This window comes from Lasioglossum baleicum, chromosome 3 (genome assembly GCF_051020765.1).
Source record: "Lasioglossum baleicum chromosome 3, iyLasBale1, whole genome shotgun sequence".
Lineage (NCBI taxonomy): Eukaryota > Metazoa > Arthropoda > Insecta > Hymenoptera > Halictidae > Lasioglossum > Lasioglossum baleicum.
The window spans coordinates 17,897,825-17,920,015 of NC_134931.1; the positions used below are offsets into that span (position 1 = coordinate 17,897,825).

Consider the following 22,191-nt stretch of genomic DNA (forward strand, 5'->3'; position numbering starts at 1 on the left):
TCATTTTAATTTCAGTATACTCATTGAATGTTGAAACAAATTTTTTTAAATTTGATTATATGAAAAAAAATGGATTACGTAAATATAAAAGTCTTTATAAAATAAATACAGTGTTCCTCTGTTCTCTTCAATTATCTTTTAATGAAGCTTGTTGAAGGATGTCTGTGTGGTAGTTAACAGTTTCGCCAAGACATTATATTAAATCAATTATTGCATAATTATTACAAAATATCGGTCGAGTGTAGATTTTTCAACACGTTGACTTTAATTTCGAAAAGTCGTTATGGCATGTGCAATTAGTTTCATAAACACTCGCCGGTATTTAATCTAACAGCCGCCATTAACAGCGTTCAACTATAATAAATTCTGTTTAGACGTTAATGTTCAACAGAAAATGAGTATCGTAACTGTTGGCATAAAGGAATGCAGCTTTAAATTAACTGCTTCGCCAGAAATAAATTAATCTGGCCGTCGTTATTACTGTACATGGAACACTGTAAAATTCATGAAGCTCGGATGATCGAACTTTGAAGTAAATGTGACTAAATGATTGTATGATACGTTGCTGGTATGTTGCAAAACAATTGTTTCTGTGTCGATGACTTTGTTTCGAAACCATTTTACCACGTTTTTACTAACTCGCTTTCTTGTCCGTCTGTTTGTCTGTTCGATAGAAAATTCTGAGGTTTGAATTTTGGAAATTTATAAAATGAAATTGTTACTTATTGGTAACATATTGTTTATATAACATTTTGCTAGTTTCATACAGCATGATGCACGATTAATAAACTATAAATTCAAACGTACAGCAATTTTCAAATATTTACGATATCCATGAATTTCTCCCACTCTAACTGGGTTAATATACTCCTTGCCGGACATGAAGAAATAAAGCTTGAAATCAAGTATTAGGTTTTATCGGAAATCTCTGTGTGTTTGTTGCGAGCAAGGAAGGATATAAAAGTCTAAGATTGTGTACAATAAAGAGTATAAAATACATAAAAGTATCTGTATGTACTACGATTTTATTTTCATTGACATATGTTTGAGAAAACTGTTGTTACATACTACATATGTACATACTTGGTTATGGATATACACTTTATACACACACATGTACATATAACTAGACATGTCATGATCTTCTCTAAATTTTGATAGAAATCCAACTTTCGTTCCAAAATATTCTTTGAATTTATACACACAATCAAGAAGTCTATAAAAATCTTACAATATAACTAATGGTATAAGAACTTGATTTTGCAACAAATGAAGGTCTGGAATTCGCGAATCGTGGTAACGTCTGCGGTAAGAACACGCCCGCCCCTCATTACAAAGAATTAAAAAGACTAAATCAATAGGGGCATTCGACTGCGATACCAATTTCTCGGCAAAATCGATTCGTCAGCGAAATAAACGAAATACATATATACAATTTGCGCCGGGAGACAGCCAAACCAGAATTGCGAACATAGATAGACAAATAGATGGATGAATTTGTTGGCGAGTGCCCAATGACTCAGAGGTCTCCTTTTTTTTTTTATTTTGTCCGTCGGGCTCACGATGCACTGCGACCGGCAGTAGGCAGTCGTAAGGGAAACATTTCTCTCGGTCGGGAAAATAAAGAAGCTGGAATTTTCCCGATGCCGTGGAACAATCCGTGGAATCCATGGTCGCTCGGACGCGCGGAAAAACGTATCCGGCTGATTACATTATTACATTATCAAATTCCTCAGCATAATTATTGTTTGAGTTACGAATTCGGTTCATTAAGAAAGCAATATTTGCGAGTTGTTCCTCGGAGTTCATTTCTCGATGGAGGATGCACATTTCGCTATAAGACACTATAGGATGTCCCAAAAGTACACTTCCTTGAAGGAGGTGATTTCTGAAGTCGTTTGAGACAACTTTTTCCTTTTCGAAAATGTTCTACGAGGCTTCGTTCAGGAGTTATTAACGAAAAAATATATAGAAAAAGCTTTTTAAAAACCACGGAAGTGGTTTAAAATTCGATTACAAGATTCGACGCATACAAAAATGCGGGCCAATCAGAGCGCGGCTATGACAAGCTGATTGGTCCGTGTTGTTCATTAATAACTCCTTCACGAAGTTGCGGAGAACATTTTTGTTTGAAATGATTTTAGAAATCACTTTTCTCAACGAAATACATTTTTGGGACAGGGGACACACTGTAGATCGAGTCTGAAGATTCTTTGTATCAAATAATTAATATAAAATATGTTTTGCTCCACGTGACGCGTGTATGTGTACTGTATATTGTTATTTACTGTAACATTGCTAACACCTGCTTTAATTACAGTGTGTCAGCATTTAATGGACAGTATATGAGCAAAGAAGTTGCAAGGTAAGTCTAAGAATATTTAGTTAATTATACCAAAAGAGAGGCAACAAGTTATAAATCATTATTTTTGTAAATCAAGAATTTAGAAATTAAAATTCGGGAATGCTCGTAGTTTCGTAGCGCGGGAATTTCAAACGATATCTTAGATTTGATCGTTTTATCTGTGCCCGAGAGGGCCGAGGGCGCTCGAAATAAATCGGAAGTGAAATTAGCCAAACTAGGTCGTAAAGTGTAGTTTATGATTAATCTTATCTGCATATTTCCAAGATCACGAAGAAGTTATCGATCGGAAGCGGGCGCGGGTATCAAGCCGGCGCGGAGGCATTAAACTCGTAGATTTGCGATGGCCAATGCAAACTATATTATACGGTGAAATATACAGTAGAAAAACTTAGGCAAATTGGTTGGAAATAAGGCAGTAAACTGTTGCAGTTTTTATGCGAGCCGTATGCGCGCGAGAAAGAGAGAGAGAGGGGGAGTGTCGGGTTGTACATAGTGTATACAGGGTGCGCCCGGTAACGATGGCACAAATTCACGTGAGCTGATGGCTCGTGTAAAAATAAAGTGAAATTGCGCACTGAATGTAACTCTTCCGTGCGCGACCGTACATTTCTGACGGCTTCTGACCGCGATAAACGCGGTTAATTGGCCCATGATTGTCTGCGAACTTATCATACGAAATCAATGGCCACGGTAAAATGAAAGACTGAACTGATTTCATAAGATACATTGTTCACGAGCTTATCGAATCGTAACAGTAAAATAAAAGATTGAATAAAATTCATGAGACACACATTGTCCTGGAGCCAATTGTTTATGAATTTATCAAGGCCAATGGTAACAGTAAAATAAGAGACACACACACATTGTTCTTGAACCAATTGTTCCTAATTTGATCATACAAGTCCAATGGTAACAGTAAAATAAAAGATTCGATAAAATTTATGAGACACATTGTTCTTGTACCGATTGTTTAGCAATTTATCATACAAGGATACTGGTAACAGTAAAATGAAAGATTGAATAAAATTCATGAGACACACATCGTTCTGGAGCCAATTGTTTATGAATTTATCAAGGCCAATGGTAACAGTAAAATAAAAGATTGGGTAAACTTGTCGACGTACTACTTCTTTTGCAATTTCGATGATCTTGAAATAAGTTGTCAAATGCATAGATTAGGTCTGAATACAATTCAGAAGAGACACATTGTTCTTGAACTAATTTTTCATGAATTTATCATAGAAGGATAATGGTAACAGTAAAATAAAAGATTGAATAAAATTCATGAGACAACTTATTCTCGAATTCTTCATGAACTTATAATAATTGTGATGATGATTGTTATTATTAGTAATATTACTTGAATTCACTTCAATTGTGCAAGTATTAATAGTTCAACTGGCTCATTTTTGCTTTTAGTTCATTAGTTATAAATTACCAATACCTGTGGGTGTACAATTACCTATATCCCCTATAAATAATTGCTATTAGCTGAAGCGAGCAAAATAAATACAGTGGTATTATATGTATATGTATTAATGGTCACTATGAAGTAATAGATTTGTAAATTAATATTCATACGAGGATTTCGTGAGAGATTCGTTCATTTCATTTAGATAAAACGAGAATCTGTTGTAAAATTGATAGCACTATTCTGGTAAAGTAATGGAAAAATATTGAAAATCATTTTTGCAAAGGAAGCAAAGACGTTTATTTTATTTTCATACTGGCAGGTAATTTTTCCAATATCGACATTTCAGGGTAAAAATACATTCTGTGATTTTTCGTGTATTATTAAATATGTATATTTCTATAATAACGACAGCTTCTCTCAAAATATTTTTATTTCTTATCATTAGACTGCGGAAAATGAGGAAGTACAATTTGGAAAAATGAAAGAATTAAAATATTTAAGAAATACCGACGTATGATTTTGTGATTACAAAAATTATTAGTAGGTTAGTTCATTCAATTTATGTGAACACGAAAGGACTGATAATATTCGCATCGTTAAGCGAACACAATAGCGAGAGAACGTACGTTTCAATTATGATTTAGGTAATTGTAAGCAGCATTGAACGAAGACTCAAAGACGAGAGCAAAGTTCGAAAAATCTTGGGACTAAATTAAATCGTCTGAAACTAAGCTTCCATAGGTTCGAGTACTTCCAAAAATACACAAACAAAGGATTTTAATGATCAAGAATGGAAACTTGTTAGCGAGGTTCCTTTGTGCTCTGCTCGTGACGGTTCCATGTCGTCGCAATTCAAATTACGTTCATACTAGAGTGGAAAGATGAAGTGTCCGATTACCATATTAACCTGCCACTACTCTGTGTGGAGTAACATTCATTACAGGCCTCGCTAATTGCAGTTATATTTCATCGTGCCCGCAATATATGTACAATTTGTACGATTTAAAATCTGTCCAATTCTATCGTATGCATTAAGTGCCGCGAGAAATTGAGAAATGGTTCATATCGTTATAATCTGAAACGCGAACACGCAAACTCTTTTGCGGATTGATATCACCGTTTCTGCTAAATCATCGGAATTTATGCGACGTGTCCTGCGCGTTGCACGATTATTATAATTCTTCAGAATCCCGCGGAACGCGGAGCATCCGTGCGTTATGAAATATAATTTACCACTGCGTAATACACTATTCTCTCTCTACTTCGGAAATAAAAATATTCCACATACAATCGTGAAACGCTATTATGGATTTTATCAATTTAATTTAATGAAGACCAGAGTATCAAAATTTTGTGTAAACAAATCTGGTATGTACAGTGACAAACGCGATTTTTAATTTCGCGGGAATGATTCTATTTTCTGTTCTCTGTTCTTTTTCTTGGTAAACAAACACTATAGTATAATAATACGTAGTAACTTTGTAAACACCGCACGGAGCTCGAACGCACACTGAGCTCCTTCGGTGCGAAGCGGGTCAGTGGAGTGGGGATGAGTCAGAGTGGGAACCGAGTGGGTACTACCGAGCGTCGCGCGGGGAGGTGTAACGGTTAAATTTTTAATAGTTTATATCTCCTAAACGCATAGGCTTTTTAAAAATTTTTTTAAAAATATTGCATTGTCATCCAGTTCTGAGCTACGTTGAAAATTTCAAGTCTCTAGCTCATCGGGAAGTTAGTTTAAAATCAATTGCAAGATTTGTACCGAACAAACAGACAGACAAGAAAGGAAGCTAATAAAAACGTAGTAATAAAAAAGCGAGCTAAATAAAAACATGGTAAAAAGGGAATATTCTTACCGAGGATGTCCAAACATCCGAGCTGCGATATCATCGGGCTGGTGTTAATCTGGCACATGTAACAATCCCTATCCGACTCCTTCAGCTGACGAATATGAAGCCGCCACGTGCCGTTGACGACTTCCTCGGTGGCTTGGCTACTTCCTGTCACCCCAAAGGCGTTCCCGGATACTACGCCGGACCCGGAACTTCCGCTGGCCTCGTACGAGACCGCGATACGTGCATTATGCGTTACCGTCCTCGTGTTCAGCGAGAGAATCGTCTGGTCCGAGGCACGTAGCCAGCCAACCTGGAAAATCCATTGTCATTTCCCTGGTCTTGCTTTGCCAACGACCAACTCGTTACCGCAACAGATATTTCCATGTAGTTGCTCTCGGATAACCTTAATGATTCTCGAGTGTGTCCCCGTGCCGCTTTAATTGCGAACGCTTTGCCTTCGATGTGTGCTTGATAACGCCGCTGTCATCCCAACCCCGCGGGTATCGCGAATCATCCGACAACTACATGCAAAATCCTTTTCTCTCTTTTTTTTTTTGTCGTACGTGTACAGCCTTTAGCATTGCGGCTACATTAAATTCAGTTTTTCTTTTTTTTAACCGCGCGTGCTTCGTCTCGATGGCGAAACGCTCTAGGCTGTCCAAATTGTTACGCATGAACTGCCAAGGTGCACCGAAATTGTCTACGGCCCCTTTTTGCTTGTATGGGCTCGATACGGTCTGGATTTAATGGGACGACACCCTGGGGTTGCCACTGACAACACGTTTTAATCTTGCTTATGGCGGAGAGTTATTTAGTACTACGAAGTTAGTTATAGACGCGTGCAGTACTCTTTTCTTTCCTCTCTAACAGGTATCGCAAAGTGCAGTTAGCGTTTCTTACGACATCTTTTAGGAGGATGGTAATCAAACTTTCGGCGGATATTACCACAATAATGCTGAATAATTGATTGTAGAAAATAATGTCCAACTAGCAGGAATGTGTTTGAACGTTAAATAATTGATTTGTCATCTATTTGAGTGTTAACATATAATTTTACTGAAGCAAGCGTTTCAATAGCAAAACTGTGTACTTTTTAATAAAGAATCCAGCTGGCAGAACAGATTCCCGGAAACTCCCGTTTGTTTCAATAACACACGGAAAGACAGTGCTGTTTTGTGAATTTTTTATCCACTAACTAGAGTACCGAAACTTCTACCGCAGTTCTAGATGCCGGATTGCGTTCCGACACACCAGCAATGGTGGTTGTGGTACTTGGATCTACCAGTTCCCATAAAAACAGGGCTCCACGGATCAAAGTTCTGATTCTTCTGGCCGGTGGAATTTTCCTCTTGGGCATTCCTTAGCTGCTGTGCACTTTCGTTACCCGTATAACTCGTCCGGTTTAGCTCTCTGTGACTGTTCCTCGGTCCCTGAATTGTGTACGACAATGAAGGGATGATAAATCGACTGCGTTTCGGACGTTTCAAACACTCTGATCGCTTTTTTCCGATCGATACAGAGTGTATTACAGATATTTTCCAATTTGGTGTAATTACCTGAATCGCCGGACTCCGATGCCGACCTCTCCTGACCGCAATTTTTGAATTACGGCGAATTAACGACACGGAATTTTAAGGAGGAAACCCCGTAGTATTTTTTCAAAATTTTAAACACTTGAACAAGAGGTCAAATTTGCAAAATAAAAATAGTTTTGCATTACAGGCGATATTTGCGTATAAAATGATAAATAATTTGCGAATAACAGTGTCTTAAATTAGTTGAACTAAAACAGTGATTTAAATTGTTTCGTACAGACAGTTCTCGTATACATATCGACCAAAATGGCAAACTTTGATTTGTACTTTTAAACAACCTCGAAGATGACAAAATGATGACTCGAAAAACGAACCCTATAGAAAGTTTTATTTTAAACTTTAATATACTTCTACTTGTAAAAATTAATATTGATATCCGGCCGTGTGATCGAAATTAGTTATATTTGTCTTGTGTGTTTTGCAGTAATTAATAAACAACTAGTTTCTTTGAATCGAGATGAATCAAAATAATCAACGAACATTAACAAATGAATTAAATCATAATTTACGTATGAAATCGAATATCTATTTCTAAAGAATGAGAAATATTATCTTCTCAATTTTTATTCCGTTCTTATTTTCACTTTACTATACAGGGAGTCCCAAAAATGTCGTAAAAAAACCAGCGTACAAAAAGTGAGTGGAATTGTTTTTGACTCGTTAAAAAGTTGGCTGCGAATGAATACAAATGTAAATATAGAGGACAGATTTTTTCGCAGATCTTTTCGAATCGAAGCACGCAATTTTCCTGAACGGTAGATTAATGTTGCACTAATTTGTAGTATTCCCTAGCCCCAGGACCGTTAACGTAGCTACTGGAACAGGGACATCAAGATTGCAACGATATACGAGAACGATATTTTCACTGAAGTCAACTTATCTCGCCGTTAATGTAATTTATCATAGTGGTTCCAAGGATCTCGGCACAGTCGTATGGCGGAAGGCAGTGAAATTAGTTACAGTGTAAACTAAACTAGACCGTGTACAGGGAATGACGTTGGAACTCATACCACCGCCGATGAAGATGCTAGCCGGTGCTATGCATCGCCTGCAGAAAATGTACCCCTGGGATTTAGTATTATAGAAATTTCGACTGGGACAATGCACCAATCAAATCAATGGGATGCTGGCGAAACGAGATACCATACTATCTACAATATTACTCCTTGTAGAAAACAGACCGGGTCAAATTTTATTTCGTACTGAGATAAGAAATTTGAAATCATTTACAGTGACTCCCACTAATATATCGGACACTGATAAAAAGACAATAACTTTCTTTATATTGGATCATACTATTTGAACTTTCTTGAGAAAGGACCCCGCACTAAACCACGTGAAATGTCCTCGGTCCTCGGCGAAAATGGCTGAATTTGAAATATGTTGTATCTTTTGGATCACTGAACAAATGTATGAAAGGTAAAATGTCTAAAAATGGACAGTTTTGTTGTTTCAACCGATCCAGAGGTGTAGATTCACCCCTATGACGGATGTGACCATTACTTTTTATACACCCTGTACAACATATTTCAAATTCAGCCATTTTCGCCGTGGACCCATTTCACGTGGTTTAGCGCGGGGTCCTTTGAGAAATTTCATCAAAGTCGGTTGACGTTGCAATGAGCTACAAACGTTTAAAGATGGTAAAATTTGCAGTTTTCCACGATTTTCTGAGATTGGTACATTTCAACTTTTAACGTCTGTCGTTTTTTCCCGCATCAATCGATTTCGACGAAACTTTCACGGTGCATATAATTGACACAGATTTACGAAAAGTATTTTTAAAATTTCTGAGTATAGATCCACATTCTATTCTATTTATTACCTTAAAACTTCCTACCCTTTTAAAATTATTATATTGCTAAGAATTAACATGATGATTTTATACGAATCTCAAAATTGTAGGAACTACTAAGAACTGCATAGGTTCAATAAATTATGTACCATTAATAACAGAATTGCAAAATTAGAAAGTTTCAATTTTTTAATTCCAACCCACGAGTTTGCAGTCACTGGTTTAATTATCCAGTAAACCATTTTCTACATATTCAGGATGGAATAACTATCTCACACAAAAACGTTCGATTAATTAAAAGCATTAAAATGTATCCAAAGTTGCGCTATGTGTTAATCGTTAATCGTTCGTAATTTCAAGAAATCTGTTTTTTCAAAAATGGTCCCCATCCACGGTCGAACTAATATTTTATTTAATTTCTTTCTACTTTTCTTCACTGAGATCCCAGCGATTAATCATTAAAGCCAACTGCAACGACCTCGGTGTCCTCAGATCTCGAATGGATGGATTTGCCCTTTCTTGAAATTAAGCTGTTGTAAAAATACTTTTCCACCGATTTAAAAAGACAAGAAGATCTCGCAGTCGACAGATATTTTATGAACTGAAAGAGTTATCCCTACGGTCCCGTTCAGTTAGTAGATTAACAAGAAAACGGTTGAAAGAATTTTTAACGTTGCATTAAAATTTAAGCTATCTGAAATCTCGTAATTCTTGATTGTGAAGTTAACTGGAGCGCCAGTCAAGAAATAATAGATGATTCCTCTTCCGGCTGAAATTTTCGGCAGATTTAATTATAACGCGTGTATTGATTCGGCGTCTTTCGTCTTTCCAAGCAGACGTTCATTTATTGTTAACTTCAACGTTGGTGAATGTGAACATCATTCATTTTCTCAATAATTTTTAGAATCATGCCAGCTGAATGTGATCGAATAAAACTGTGTTAAATAGTAAGGTAAATTACTGTAGAATAATTTCAGAAAATATATGTACTATATATAGAATAACTAATATTTGCAGTCGTATCAAATGAAAATTTGATCAGGCAAACCAGGCCTATCCAACTTCTTCGTCGCGAGTCACATATGGCCCCACCATCGATCAATCCGTTCCCCCACTACCTAAGCCTATGTCAAATAGTGGGGGAAGTCCCATCCTTCCCTTCAGCGAAATGAAGAAGTGGAAGAACGAGCCAAATGTGCAATGTGCCTGAAGAAAACAATAACAATTAGAAGTCACAACAAAGTGCAATCAATAATTACTAGACTGCAGATTTTTTGCAGGTGTATACTCATTAGAACTAATGGATAGAAACAAGAATTGTTGGTCTTGCAGTTTTCCATAGAAGACACAATTAATTCTGAATTAAGCAATTTTGTATTAAGAAATAATACATAACTGCTTCCAATCTGTTGTGCAAGAATGAGCACCAGCAGAATTAGTCAACAATAAACAGCTGTAGTAGAGAATATAAAATTTTGAAACTCGATTTTATCAATAATCGTAGTTTATACAAGAATAAACAACAAAACAATAAACAATTTAAGATGCTAACAGTGATTAATCAATGATGATTAATCAAGTGGAAAATCAATTAATAAATATCTATATGACAGGCAAAAATAAATATCATTTGTTTAATTTTCCAGGTGTTAGTGTTTAAACTTGCAGACGAATATGTTGTTATTAACAAAACCAGGAGTCAGGAAACAGTTAGAGATTTCAATGAACCGATCGAACAGGTAAAAGATAAAGTATCTTCCATGGAAACATTTATTTCGTTTAACTCTGGCGAGCAGCATCGGCCACAAACACATAAAGATCTCTCGATACCACCGGCTACAAGGTCCCTGAATTTCCATTGAAGTAATATTGCCTGTTCGAAATAAGATCAAGTAATTCAACTGATGAAAGCTATAGCGGAACAAGGTGGCTGATAGTTTAGCTGAAAAGAGTGCGAAAGGGAGCCTCTATTGGAATCTTCCGTCCCCTTTGGTACCGGTGAAGATGGAGCTTAGAGATTGGAAGTAAACCGGGGAAGAAGAACGTGTACGGCTAGAGGAAGAGCTATGTCGACAAGCGAAAGCCTTCTTAGGATTAGGGCAATCGGCAAAGCGTTGAAAAGAGTTGTTAAGTGTACTTGTGGCGGCCGGAGGGAATATAGAGACATCACTGAGATAAATCTAGGATCATTTACACATCCTTGCGTCGCGTCGTACACTCGAAAAATTCAGAACCAAAGTATCACTTGCATTCTGTACAGGGTGTTTCAAAATTATATGTCGCGACCACTACAGCGTGATTCTGCACCTCTGGATCGGTGGAGATCTGTTACAAAAAATAAAAATAAATTTTTAAAAAATGCCACGTTGTTACAACGTACTAGAAAGTATAAAATAATTTGTCCTAGCCTCATACAGATTCCTAACCCCGTACAGATAGTCCTGAAAATTTGTGATTGTGAATTTTGAATAGCCATGAAAATGATTGTAAGATTTAAAACGAAAAACGTGGCGCGCAAGATAATTCATAGCAAGGAGTGTAGAGAGTAGCTGCCGTTGAGAAAACTCGCACAACAGTTCATATCGTTTGCAGTGCAGTAAAATTGTTAGTGATTTAGGTGAACTATTCATGCATCAATTATCTATTGCATGCGCCCCACGTTTTGCGTTTTAAATCTTACAAGTATTTTCATAGCTATTCAAAATTCACAATCACAAATTTTCAGGACCATCTGTACGGGGTTGGGAATCTGTATGGGGCTAAATTGAATAGTTTATATCTCCTAAAAACGCATAGGATTTTTTAAAAAATGTTTAAAAATATTGCAATGTCATCCAGTTCTGAGCTATGTTTAAAATTTCATGTCTCTAGCTCATCGGGAAGTTAGTTCAAAATCAAGAAAGCAAGCTAATAAGAACGTAGTAAAATGGACCGCAAAATTCACCTTAACACTTTACCTACCAGAAGCCTATTACGGCGATGGACTCGTTTCCAGGATTGCAAGGGTGCGGGATTCGGCTTCTCATTTCTCGATAGTACAAACACGGGGTTTGTCAGTCGTCAAAAACGCTAGATAAAAGATCGATCTAGGGCGTTATCTCTATAAAAGCTATGAAAATAGCTGACTGAATTACTATTGTCTCAAGACAGATCATGTTGGACACCTCGACGATGAAGCTACCGGACCCCTCAAGGGCGCAGCTCTTTCATATAAATCGAGACATCGCGGTACTCCATTTTCGAAGCGCAATTCCACTTTTCCCCGGATTTGAGGTGGCAATAAAAATGCAAATTCACGTAAAGATTCGCAGTCCGGTTACATCGCAGACGGTGTCCTGATGAAAAAGTTGAAACATCGAGCCAGTGGACATGGAATAGCGAACGGTGATAGAGAACTTTGTTAGGGGCCGAGGGTCGGAGAGGTGCGAAAGTTATGAGAGTCGCCTCGTGGATTGATGTTCTACAGTGAAGCGATCTGCAAGACTGTCACCTAGACCCCCGAATTCATGGCCTCCCGGTGGCTAGACTAGCCCCGGGCTATGAAGTATGAAGTAATAAAGATGGAAGTGGAAGATTGACCGTTCTCTAGGACACAATTTCTTATAGATTGTCAAGCAGACGTCGAGCAGCCTCGCCTTTCATCAAGACGATGATACCTCCCGTAGTCGGAGAAGGCACATAACTTTGAAGATTACTCGTCTTAGGAACAGATCCCGCGATGCTTCAACAGAGTTCCGGCCAGGCCACCGGGTTGAAACGAAGTAACTAAGCAAAGTATTGAAGCGTGCGGCCACGCGAAATTCTCCGACGGATTGCCGTGCGGTCTAAATCCCGGAGTTTCGAGATGATACAACCCATCTTGCGCGGTCGACGAGAGCGAACAGAGATCCCAATTGTTATTCAGTTTATCATATCTACCTACTTATTCAGGCAGCAGCCTGGCTTAGCTGTTTAAACGACCTGACTTATGAAACGCGACTTTCGGGATTTATTTTTCAAGGCACTTCATGGAACAGTTCCTCGTGAGACTTTTAGGATAATTTATTTGACGTTCAAGGAATATGCACAAATTTTCTCGCTGAAATACATGTATGGCGTCGAAATCGGTATATGTGAATACCTACACGACTCATAAGAGCAAGGCGACTTTTTTAACTTAACCTAATTTAGTTTCTTTCGCTGACTTAAACTTTCAAGAGAATGATTCATTATTGATCCATGGTTCCTGTGAGACGTTTCCTCCTCTCGACGAGCAGCACATGATAGAATCTTAAAAAAAGCTTGACGTTCAAAAACTCTGTCAAGGTCAATCCTCACAAAAACGTTTTCACAGATCTTCGCCGATCCTAAGGTGTAGAATCACGCCGTAACGGTTTTCTTTACAGATAATTTCTTGACACGTTGTACAAATTTTTCGTAAAAGAATACGTGGTACTTCATAAATTTACAAAAAAACAAAGAACAAATATTGATGGAATGGTAGGATTTTAAATTTGAAAAATCAGAAATTTTCGTGTTTGTGCATTTCCAAGTTTTAAACTATTAGGTTGGCAACTAAGTTCGCGACCTCCAGATTTTCTCAAACAAAGTCATTTATATATATTTTTTAAGCACCAGTATTTTATATCAAATTAATCGCAAAATTCAGAGCGTTCCAATGACATATAGTTCAAAAGGAATGGTCACTGAATGACATTATAATGATGCAATAAAAGAATTACAAGGCCGCGAATTTAGTTGCCAACCAAATACATACAGTTAGTGTAATAAATATTTCTTTGTTTTAGAATTTGTCTAGTAATTTATTCGAAGTCTAGTCATGTTTCTACTGCAAATATTTTCATGATTTAGAATTATGAACCATGTGTAACAAGGTTTTCCTTCCGTTTTGTTTTCGTAATTTCAAAAAACGTTATATATGAGCGATTTTCGAAGTAAATCTGATTTAAAGTTTACTGAATACGACTAGTTTGTATTTCATTGTGCGAGAGGTCACAATACCAAGTCATTGTCCATCTCCAGTTTCATATAATATTGTCCAAACCACTTCTGAGATCGATCCTTTCGACCTATTCAACTTACGTGTCCTTTATGCTCCCGGAATCATTCGGGCGAAACGATTGCAAGGTTTTTTCCCTGCTTTTCCTACTTATGGGGTTCACTATTTCTGAGGATGTACGACGTTTCATGGGAACTTAATTCTTTTCCAAATGGACATCAATTTGTCTTCGATAAATCGTTACGACGTTCGAGAGTAATAGGACCAGTCGATCATGAAGAGTTTGTGGATGCTCGAGTCTATACAGTAGTAAAAAGTTCTTCCATAGGGCTAGAATTCTTCTTTTGCAGAATAACGTTCGCGAAAATGTTGAAAACGCTTAATATCTTCTGAAAATATGAATATCTATATTTACTTTGACTTGTAATCTCTTACATTTTACAAAGACGTCTCAGACATGTCGTACGACAATTCATATATTGCACAGAGATTTGCAGTTTTTTCATCAACAAGCACGAGATAATGTACGCAATTCAATTTTACTCACAAAGATGGACACGCTGATGACCTCGGTCAATCATTAAAATTGGATAAAGCCGATGTGAAAAAAGAATTGATAGAACCATAGTTTTGATAAAGCAGACTGACACTTTCAACAAAGAATAATGTCTCCGCCATTCATTTATTATAATTACAAATCCCGCTCATTCCGCAACATAATCGAAACGTCCCAGACATTTCGTCCCGAGGAGACAGAGGATCAAAGCAGCCATAAAATCCGAAGTCTAATAAATCGACACTGCGAGGAACCAGCCGGTTCCGAAGCAGGGTAAGCCCGAGCTCTCATTTCTCGGTTAGAGGAATGATTATTCCCTGATTCGTACAGTGTCGGGGCGCAAAACAAAATGGAAGTAAAACAACACGAGTTTGGCTAGTATTTCCGCGGAGAAAAGATCCCCGGGAACTATTTGGACTAGGCCTCCCACCACTCCCCCGAGCGAGCTTATCTTAATCCTTGCCTGCCTGCCAAGCTGCCTTGAGTGGCTTTCTATAGACCGAATATTTCATCTCAGTGGATACTTTACGGGCGGAATCTGTCGCTAGAGAAAATGTGTCTCCGTCTCTACTTTCGCCTTTCACGGAGAGATCTTGCCACCGCCTAGCGCCTGTTCCCTCTTTTCTCGTTCTTCCCGTAGCTCGTCGTCTCTCTTTCCCGCGCTCTTTACCCTCGCCCGTGGCTCGTCCATCCTTCTTCCCCCGGAATATATAGATTTCGATCGGAAAACTTATTACTAAATATAGCCGGCGTGGCGTCGCGAGAGAGGACGGCTTTCGGCCGGATTAGGACGGAGAAGAAGCTGAGGTGAGGAAGAATTTTCCGCAAACACGTACACACAAACGCAGCAGCCGGAATGCGGACGAAATCACTCTTCCTTCCTTCCTTCCTTCCTTCCTCTTTCCTTCCTTCCTACCCTTCTTTTTTTTTCTTCTTCGTACCTGTACCGCGTGCAAGCGATTTAAGTCGATCCCAGCACGATCTGTTTGACTTTTACGCGGTCGCGCGAGCACGTACCCTGTTGTATGAAGATTAAGTGGCCGTTGATGTAAGAGATTTAGAGAGCAACGGAGATAGAGAACCAGAGGAGAGGAAGGGGTCCGACAATTTTTCGTTTCCGGTGATTCAATTCCGTCTCGTATACGTCACCTTGCTACACACCCATTCTGTAGAAGTGTGCGCCACACATTTTTGGGTTTCGTCTCAGCCATGGGATCGTGTACCGTCTCCTTTTTATTCGAACCTCGTGAGCACGCTCCGCAAGGATTTCCTGTCTGTCGTGGATGGAGCCGTTCAAATCTTTGTACATCGATCTTTCGACGTGTACTTCGAGGACGTTTTTTCACCGATTTTTCGGACTCTCATAGATTCTGATGTATAGAGTGTCGAGAAATTATTATTATTATTATTATTATTATTATTATTATTATTATATACGGACCGAGGTCCTTTTATACAAATGTGTACAGTTTTGACAGTATAACTGATATAACAAAAAGAAGATATGACAAAAAATCTTGACATAAAATCTTAACCCAAGTCTTAACTAAAATTGACATAAAAATGGACCGTGCGAAACTAAACAAATACAGGTACGATTAACATATAGTATTGCGCAATTTTATTTTGAATGCCTGCAACGTGCCATTAAAAAAATCGATATTGTTATAAAATATGTTAGAGCAAGCAATAATGCGATTTAATGGATTTCTTATTCCATATGAGGATTTGGATTTCATTGTTTGAAATCCTGCTCTCGTTCTCAAAACACGTTCAGGTACGTAGAAATTGATTTGCCTAAAGGAGTGCGGGACAATCTATATTGTTATTAATTAAATTGAAGATAAAGCTCTGGTCGGAAACTGTTCTACGATCGGATTATGTGCAAAATGTGCGGAAATTATGTGCAAATACCGTTACAGCGTGATTGTACATCGTAGGATCGGCGACGATCTGATAATAATAAACCTACCGACCATCAAAAGTGACTGATGCGCGTGTAGTATTATAAAAATAACAAGATTAAATTTATTTATATTTTGTGTGATTTTTATTACTATAATATTGTCACGTCCAGTGTTAATAATAATTGATAAAATGAATCATGTATAATTCATGACATACATTTTCTGAATTTCTTTTTATACATGCTGCAATAATGATGTACGAGAAATAAAAAAATATTATACCACTGAAAACTGTAGAAGAAAATTGTTTGATAGATTGAAGTGAGCGTACCGGTGATAAATTATTAGTTCATGACTCAACACACGAGCATTTCCTTTATGATATAGCCGATTCGTGTAAAACTGTTTGACTCATTACAAATTGAAGAACTCTCGATAAATGCACTAAATTATGCACGGTACATGCCACGTCAATGGCGTTATCCATTTTGTTATCGTAATTATTCTGAATGGTGGATTTACAGTTCATGAATTTAATACAATAATTACTAGACCAGTAATGAACTGGCTTTCATCGTGAACTTTTGAAATTAACATCAAATATTTAGTTTGTAGGTATAATAACAGTGGGATAGCGCACTCCCAGAGATGCAGGTGATGAAAATACAGAAGTTTGTTCAAAATAGTTGCAAAAAATCGTTGTACTGAGAAGTTCTAAGTATTCATAACATTTAAATAATTTAGCAAGAAGGTAAACTGATATATGTATAGCTTGTGTGGAATGCATTCACGTCATAACTGGAGAAATCAAATTAATTTGTCGTTTATGTTATGTATGTACATACCACCTTTTAGTAACTTTCTATTTTGTTCACCATTCGATCAATAATCCACCAATAATAATCAATGAAGATACAAGGAGAACACTCAAAATTGTTAACAATACGGAATTGGATTTATCGAGGAGACAATACTAATCCAATGACAAAACATTTTTGTTTTAAACTACTTCTTTACAACACTGTTGTAGATACACACTTGTGACATCGTCCTGATTAAAATGAGACCAAACACGACACAACTTGGAGCACATTTATTTGCGCAATTGACGATTCAGTAGAACCTCGATTATCCGAACCAATGATTTCTGAATATTCAAGGTGCTCACTATCCTAACGCAGAATCCTTTTATTTGTTAAAAATTCACATTAATGCTTTTATAAACAAGACTAGAGGCATCCTGTACAACACGATTCGTTGTACAAATCCGTTACTGTTCTATTCTACGTATAATATATCTTACCTGTTCTATGTTCTGAATATATACACTAATTACCAGCGGATTTTATGCATTTATGACAAAAATGAGTAGGTGTAATTTACAATAGTACATACATTAGAAGAATTTAAGAATAGTGTTATATTATCTTCAACCCACTAAACATATCGAGACAGAAAATAAATTTCTATTTCACTCCAAATTGTTGCAATTCAGGAAGAAAATTTTTATATTGCATAAAGATCTACTGTCTGCTGATTACCTCCTGATCACTTCGGATAATTGAGATCCTACAGAGCGTCGTGAATTAAACAGGCAAATACAATCCAAATATTGTGTAATGTTTGGAGTAATTTCAATCAAAAATACACCACGAATACGTTGGTACACGTTTCAGTAAATTACATTTAAAACAAAAAGAGTTTAATCATTGAATTAATATTATCTCACTCAGTCAATCATTAATCATGATTACAGGAACACATATTCGCGGACATCGAATTCTATGGACACTCGAGAATCGTTTGAGTTTCATTTTGAAAGCTAATACCTGTGCAACCATGGCGCGAGAATTTAATTGCTATACTTCGTGCGGTTTTATGTCGTCCATTCTCTACGTGATTACCTGGTACTTTCCTATGTTGCGAACGGTGCAGGAAAAAATGACTTCGCGGCCAATGGCGGCCGTTTGATTTCCAACTGGAGTGACGAATATTGGTCCTGAGTTGATGTTCGGATCTGAAACAATGAACATGCAATTAGATTCGAATAATCCATTCATTTCTATTAGAGCTGAAACTTCGTTTAAACTGCAAATACATTATGCGATCTGCCGTATACGAACATCCATTAGCCAACTACTCTGACATCTGCTTTTCTCTCCTCTGTTCGGACGAGAATGTTCGTTAGCAAATATGTAGCTGTTACAACGGCTCCAGTTACGTGTACTCTAAATTTCAGTTCTATTAAATGAAAATGCAATAAAAATTATGCTTTTCGCGGGGAAGAACACGCGGAAGAATTTATAAACCGTAGAGGAGCATGCCAGCAATTACAGTCGAACCTGTTTTTGTCTATGGCTAAAGTAATAGAGTAATTTTGTGAACACTTGTGAATGGTCTTCCATTAAGAGGTGTCATTTTAATTTTCGCTCTACTTTTAATTCGAGAAGATTAGAATTGTTAAAAAATTGTTAATTCTAAAAAAATAGCGTTTTTTCAATAACTTTTTATAATTGCATGTCACAGTTTGGTAGAAACTTCAGACATGAATATTAAAAACGAAAAATGGAAGAAACTTAAGAAATATTTTATTCCTTGCGAGATATGCTATTTTTAATTTGCAAATTGCTGGCTCCAGAATTTATCGTTTGGAACAGAAATGAATGAGTGACGTGTTTAACTCGAATAACTGAAACTTTGTTAAAAATATATCGAGTTTACAACTACAATTATGAGCAGTTAATGCGGTTGATAGTTTGATCTTGTTTGCTGCATATTGAAGTTAAAATTTCTCGTGAACTTCGCTCACGAAACTTCTAATGTTCGTTGGATCGCCTTAATATACATAGGACGCAACATAAATTATGACTGTGGTTTCTTAACATGGATAGTTACATCCTGAATCTATTATCATCATGCTGCGCGCTGAAGCGATATTTTCTATGGGGTGGCCTCTGGACATCTGATAGAAAATTATCTAATTAGGTTCGAATTTGTATTTGAAATGCTTTATGTATTCTTTTAATATGATAACCATTTTTTTAAAACTGCGTGGTACGATTAAAATGAGACCAATAAATGTTCCGTAATTTTATGTACAATTACGAACACATGCATTAGACTACAATTTTATAATTTTCTACAGATAATTTATATTTTTAGTATTGTCACTATTGTCATACAGCATCATAATATATTATTCACTGTTTAAAAAGAATGCAGTTAATCGTACTGTTAAAGAGTTGACTAAACATTTAATAATATTATGTACAGTCACAACAAATTTTTATAATTTTGTACAGACAATTTAGCATCATAATATTATTCACTAAATAATAAATCTTAATATTATTCATTTAAAAAGAATATAGTTAATCGTACCATGAAAGTTGACGAAATATTCGATAATATGATGTACAGTCACAAACTTAAGTATTGGCACAGCTACTAAACTAGCTTTTAATTATAGTGTCCCAAAGATGTTCGAGTTCCTTGAGAGGGACGATTCCCGATGTCATTTGAAGCGACATTTTCATTTGCAAAAATGTTCGCCTCGGCTTTGTTAAGCAGTTATTAAAGAAAAACACGAACGAATGAGAGCGCGGCCTCGACGAGCCTCGACGTGTATACTCGTCATTGCTTGATTTTAATGTCGCTGTGACACATATTTCGAAGCAACAAGTGCATCTACGGCTGAATAAGAGTGAGTTCTTATTAAATCAATTTCTGCTTCTTCTATTGTTCACTACTTCACCGCGGCGCGACACCAACGCTACGCTCAGTGGAACCTGCCGCCGAGTCAGACTCTCCCCGCTCTCATTGGTCCGTGTTTATCGTGAATAACTTTTTGTTAACATAGCCAAGGCGGATATATTGGCAAATGAAAATGTCGCTTCAAACAACTCGAACTTCGTAGACATAAATTTTTACACTTTGAACGCGTGTAAAGTTCTACGGAAGGCTGCACTGTAAATTGGGTAACCAGAAATTTTTGACTTTCTCGACTTTCCATCCTAGGAGATTAGTGGTTCAAAGATTACGAGTGTTTAAAGTGTTTTCGATGGGACAGCATTTTCTCTCGATTGTATAGGAGAAAGGCAAAAATTTCTGGTTACCCAAGGCACAGTTTAACCCTGCATAAAATTGCGGTGAACAACCGGTTCACAATAAGTCGATTATGGCGCACTTACACCGACAATGTTGGTCGTTTAAAAGTTGCGGCCAACTTGATCAGAGACTACAGGAACTTTGTAATTCAATTACGAGAAAATTCTCTATTGGAACTTTTCTTTGAATTACCGCGGTGATAAGACTACAGGGAAAAATCAGCCTTTGCTGCTCCGTAAGTTTGGAATTGACGGAGAAATTGAATTTCATATTAATCTACATGAATTGCTTACAGCTTCTTCACATTCTTTAAAAAGACTTTCATATACAAGTATATTCTGTATTTTTTAACATACTTTAAATACTTTTATATATCTTCTTTAATTTTTTAACATACTTTAAATACTTTTATATATCTTCTTTAATTTTTTAATATGTTTAAAAAACATTCATATACAGTCTAAAAACTACTAAAATTATAGAACTTCAATGTTTATGCCATGTTTTACGTTAAAAAATTTAGAAAACGTTGTTATTGGTTAGCGAAGAAAATTGCGAAGAGAAAAATAAACATTCTAGTATATTTGCCAGTAAACACACTAATTCTTCTAACGTGTTAAAAAAACTGAAGTTGCTTGTTTTACTATTTCTATAAGTTTTTAAAGGGTGTCCACTTAATTTTCGCCCCATCTGTACATTCTGTATTTTTTTTAATAAACTATAAAATATTGAAAATACTCTTTACGTCTATTGTGTACACACGTACGTGAAAGTATTGTATACAGGCCGTTTTTATTTTGAAACAAAAGGATATATTCGGATTACGAGTGTTCTACCATCGCATGTTTCACCAGAACTAAAAGAAACAATTGCAGTTACTTCTGCTTTGTTCCCTGTTTTCCCCACATGCGCGTTTTACACCGGTTCTCTGAATACAAATATCATCCGTCGGAAGAATGGTAGCTGTCATTTGGGATGGCATACTAATTCCAGCGGGAAGGATATTACGTTCTAACGGCGTACGGCGGTGGCTTGGGTCTCGCCCTTCGCCGACATTTTTCTTATAATTTGTCCCAGCGTTGCGTGCAAAAAGGAGACAAAAAACGAATTAAACCCACGGAAGCAATTTAGATATTACTTACGTCGAGAGTGGTTGCCCGCTATCTAAGGGGAACCGACGAAGAAACACGGGGAGAAGAGTAACAAGCGCGCGGAAAAAGAAAGTGAGACGCGAAAGGTGATGCTCGTGTGTGAAGAAAAAGAAAAGAACGAGAACAGAGAGAAACCGGGGAAGAAAAGAAAACGAAACGAATGGGAAAGTAACACTGAATGGACTAAAAAGCCGTATAAATGAAAATGTCTGGGAGAACAGAAGGCATTCCCCTGGAAAACGAGACCAGCCGGAAAAATAAAATCATTGAATTGTTGCTGTTGTGTCTCTACAAAGCAACATAGATTTATGTCATTTCTAGGCAGAGTCGTCAGATGAGGGGAATTGACTCGAATTAAGGGGAAAAATGTTACCCTCTCTCTGCCAGTACTGGATAAATCCAGCTTAGACTATATGTATGTGTACAGGGTGTCTAAAAATTCCTTCAACATCCGGAAATGTGATGTT

The 22,191-nt window shown here is 37.0% G+C and overlaps 1 protein-coding gene across 2 annotated transcripts in view; it reads right to left on the reverse strand.

Annotated features, from left to right (window-relative positions):
• The window catches only part of LOC143207613 (lachesin), a 169,286-nt gene that overhangs the window by 30,204 nt on the left and 116,891 nt on the right, over positions 1–22,191 (reverse strand). For both annotated transcript variants that reach the window (XM_076421297.1, XM_076421296.1), the window contains 2 exons: positions 18,371–18,483; positions 5,636–5,924 (listed from right to left, as the gene is read on the reverse strand). In XM_076421297.1, coding sequence (XP_076277412.1) covers positions 5,636–5,924; positions 18,371–18,483 — 402 coding nt within the window. The remainder of the gene's footprint in view (positions 1–5,635; positions 5,925–18,370; positions 18,484–22,191) is intronic.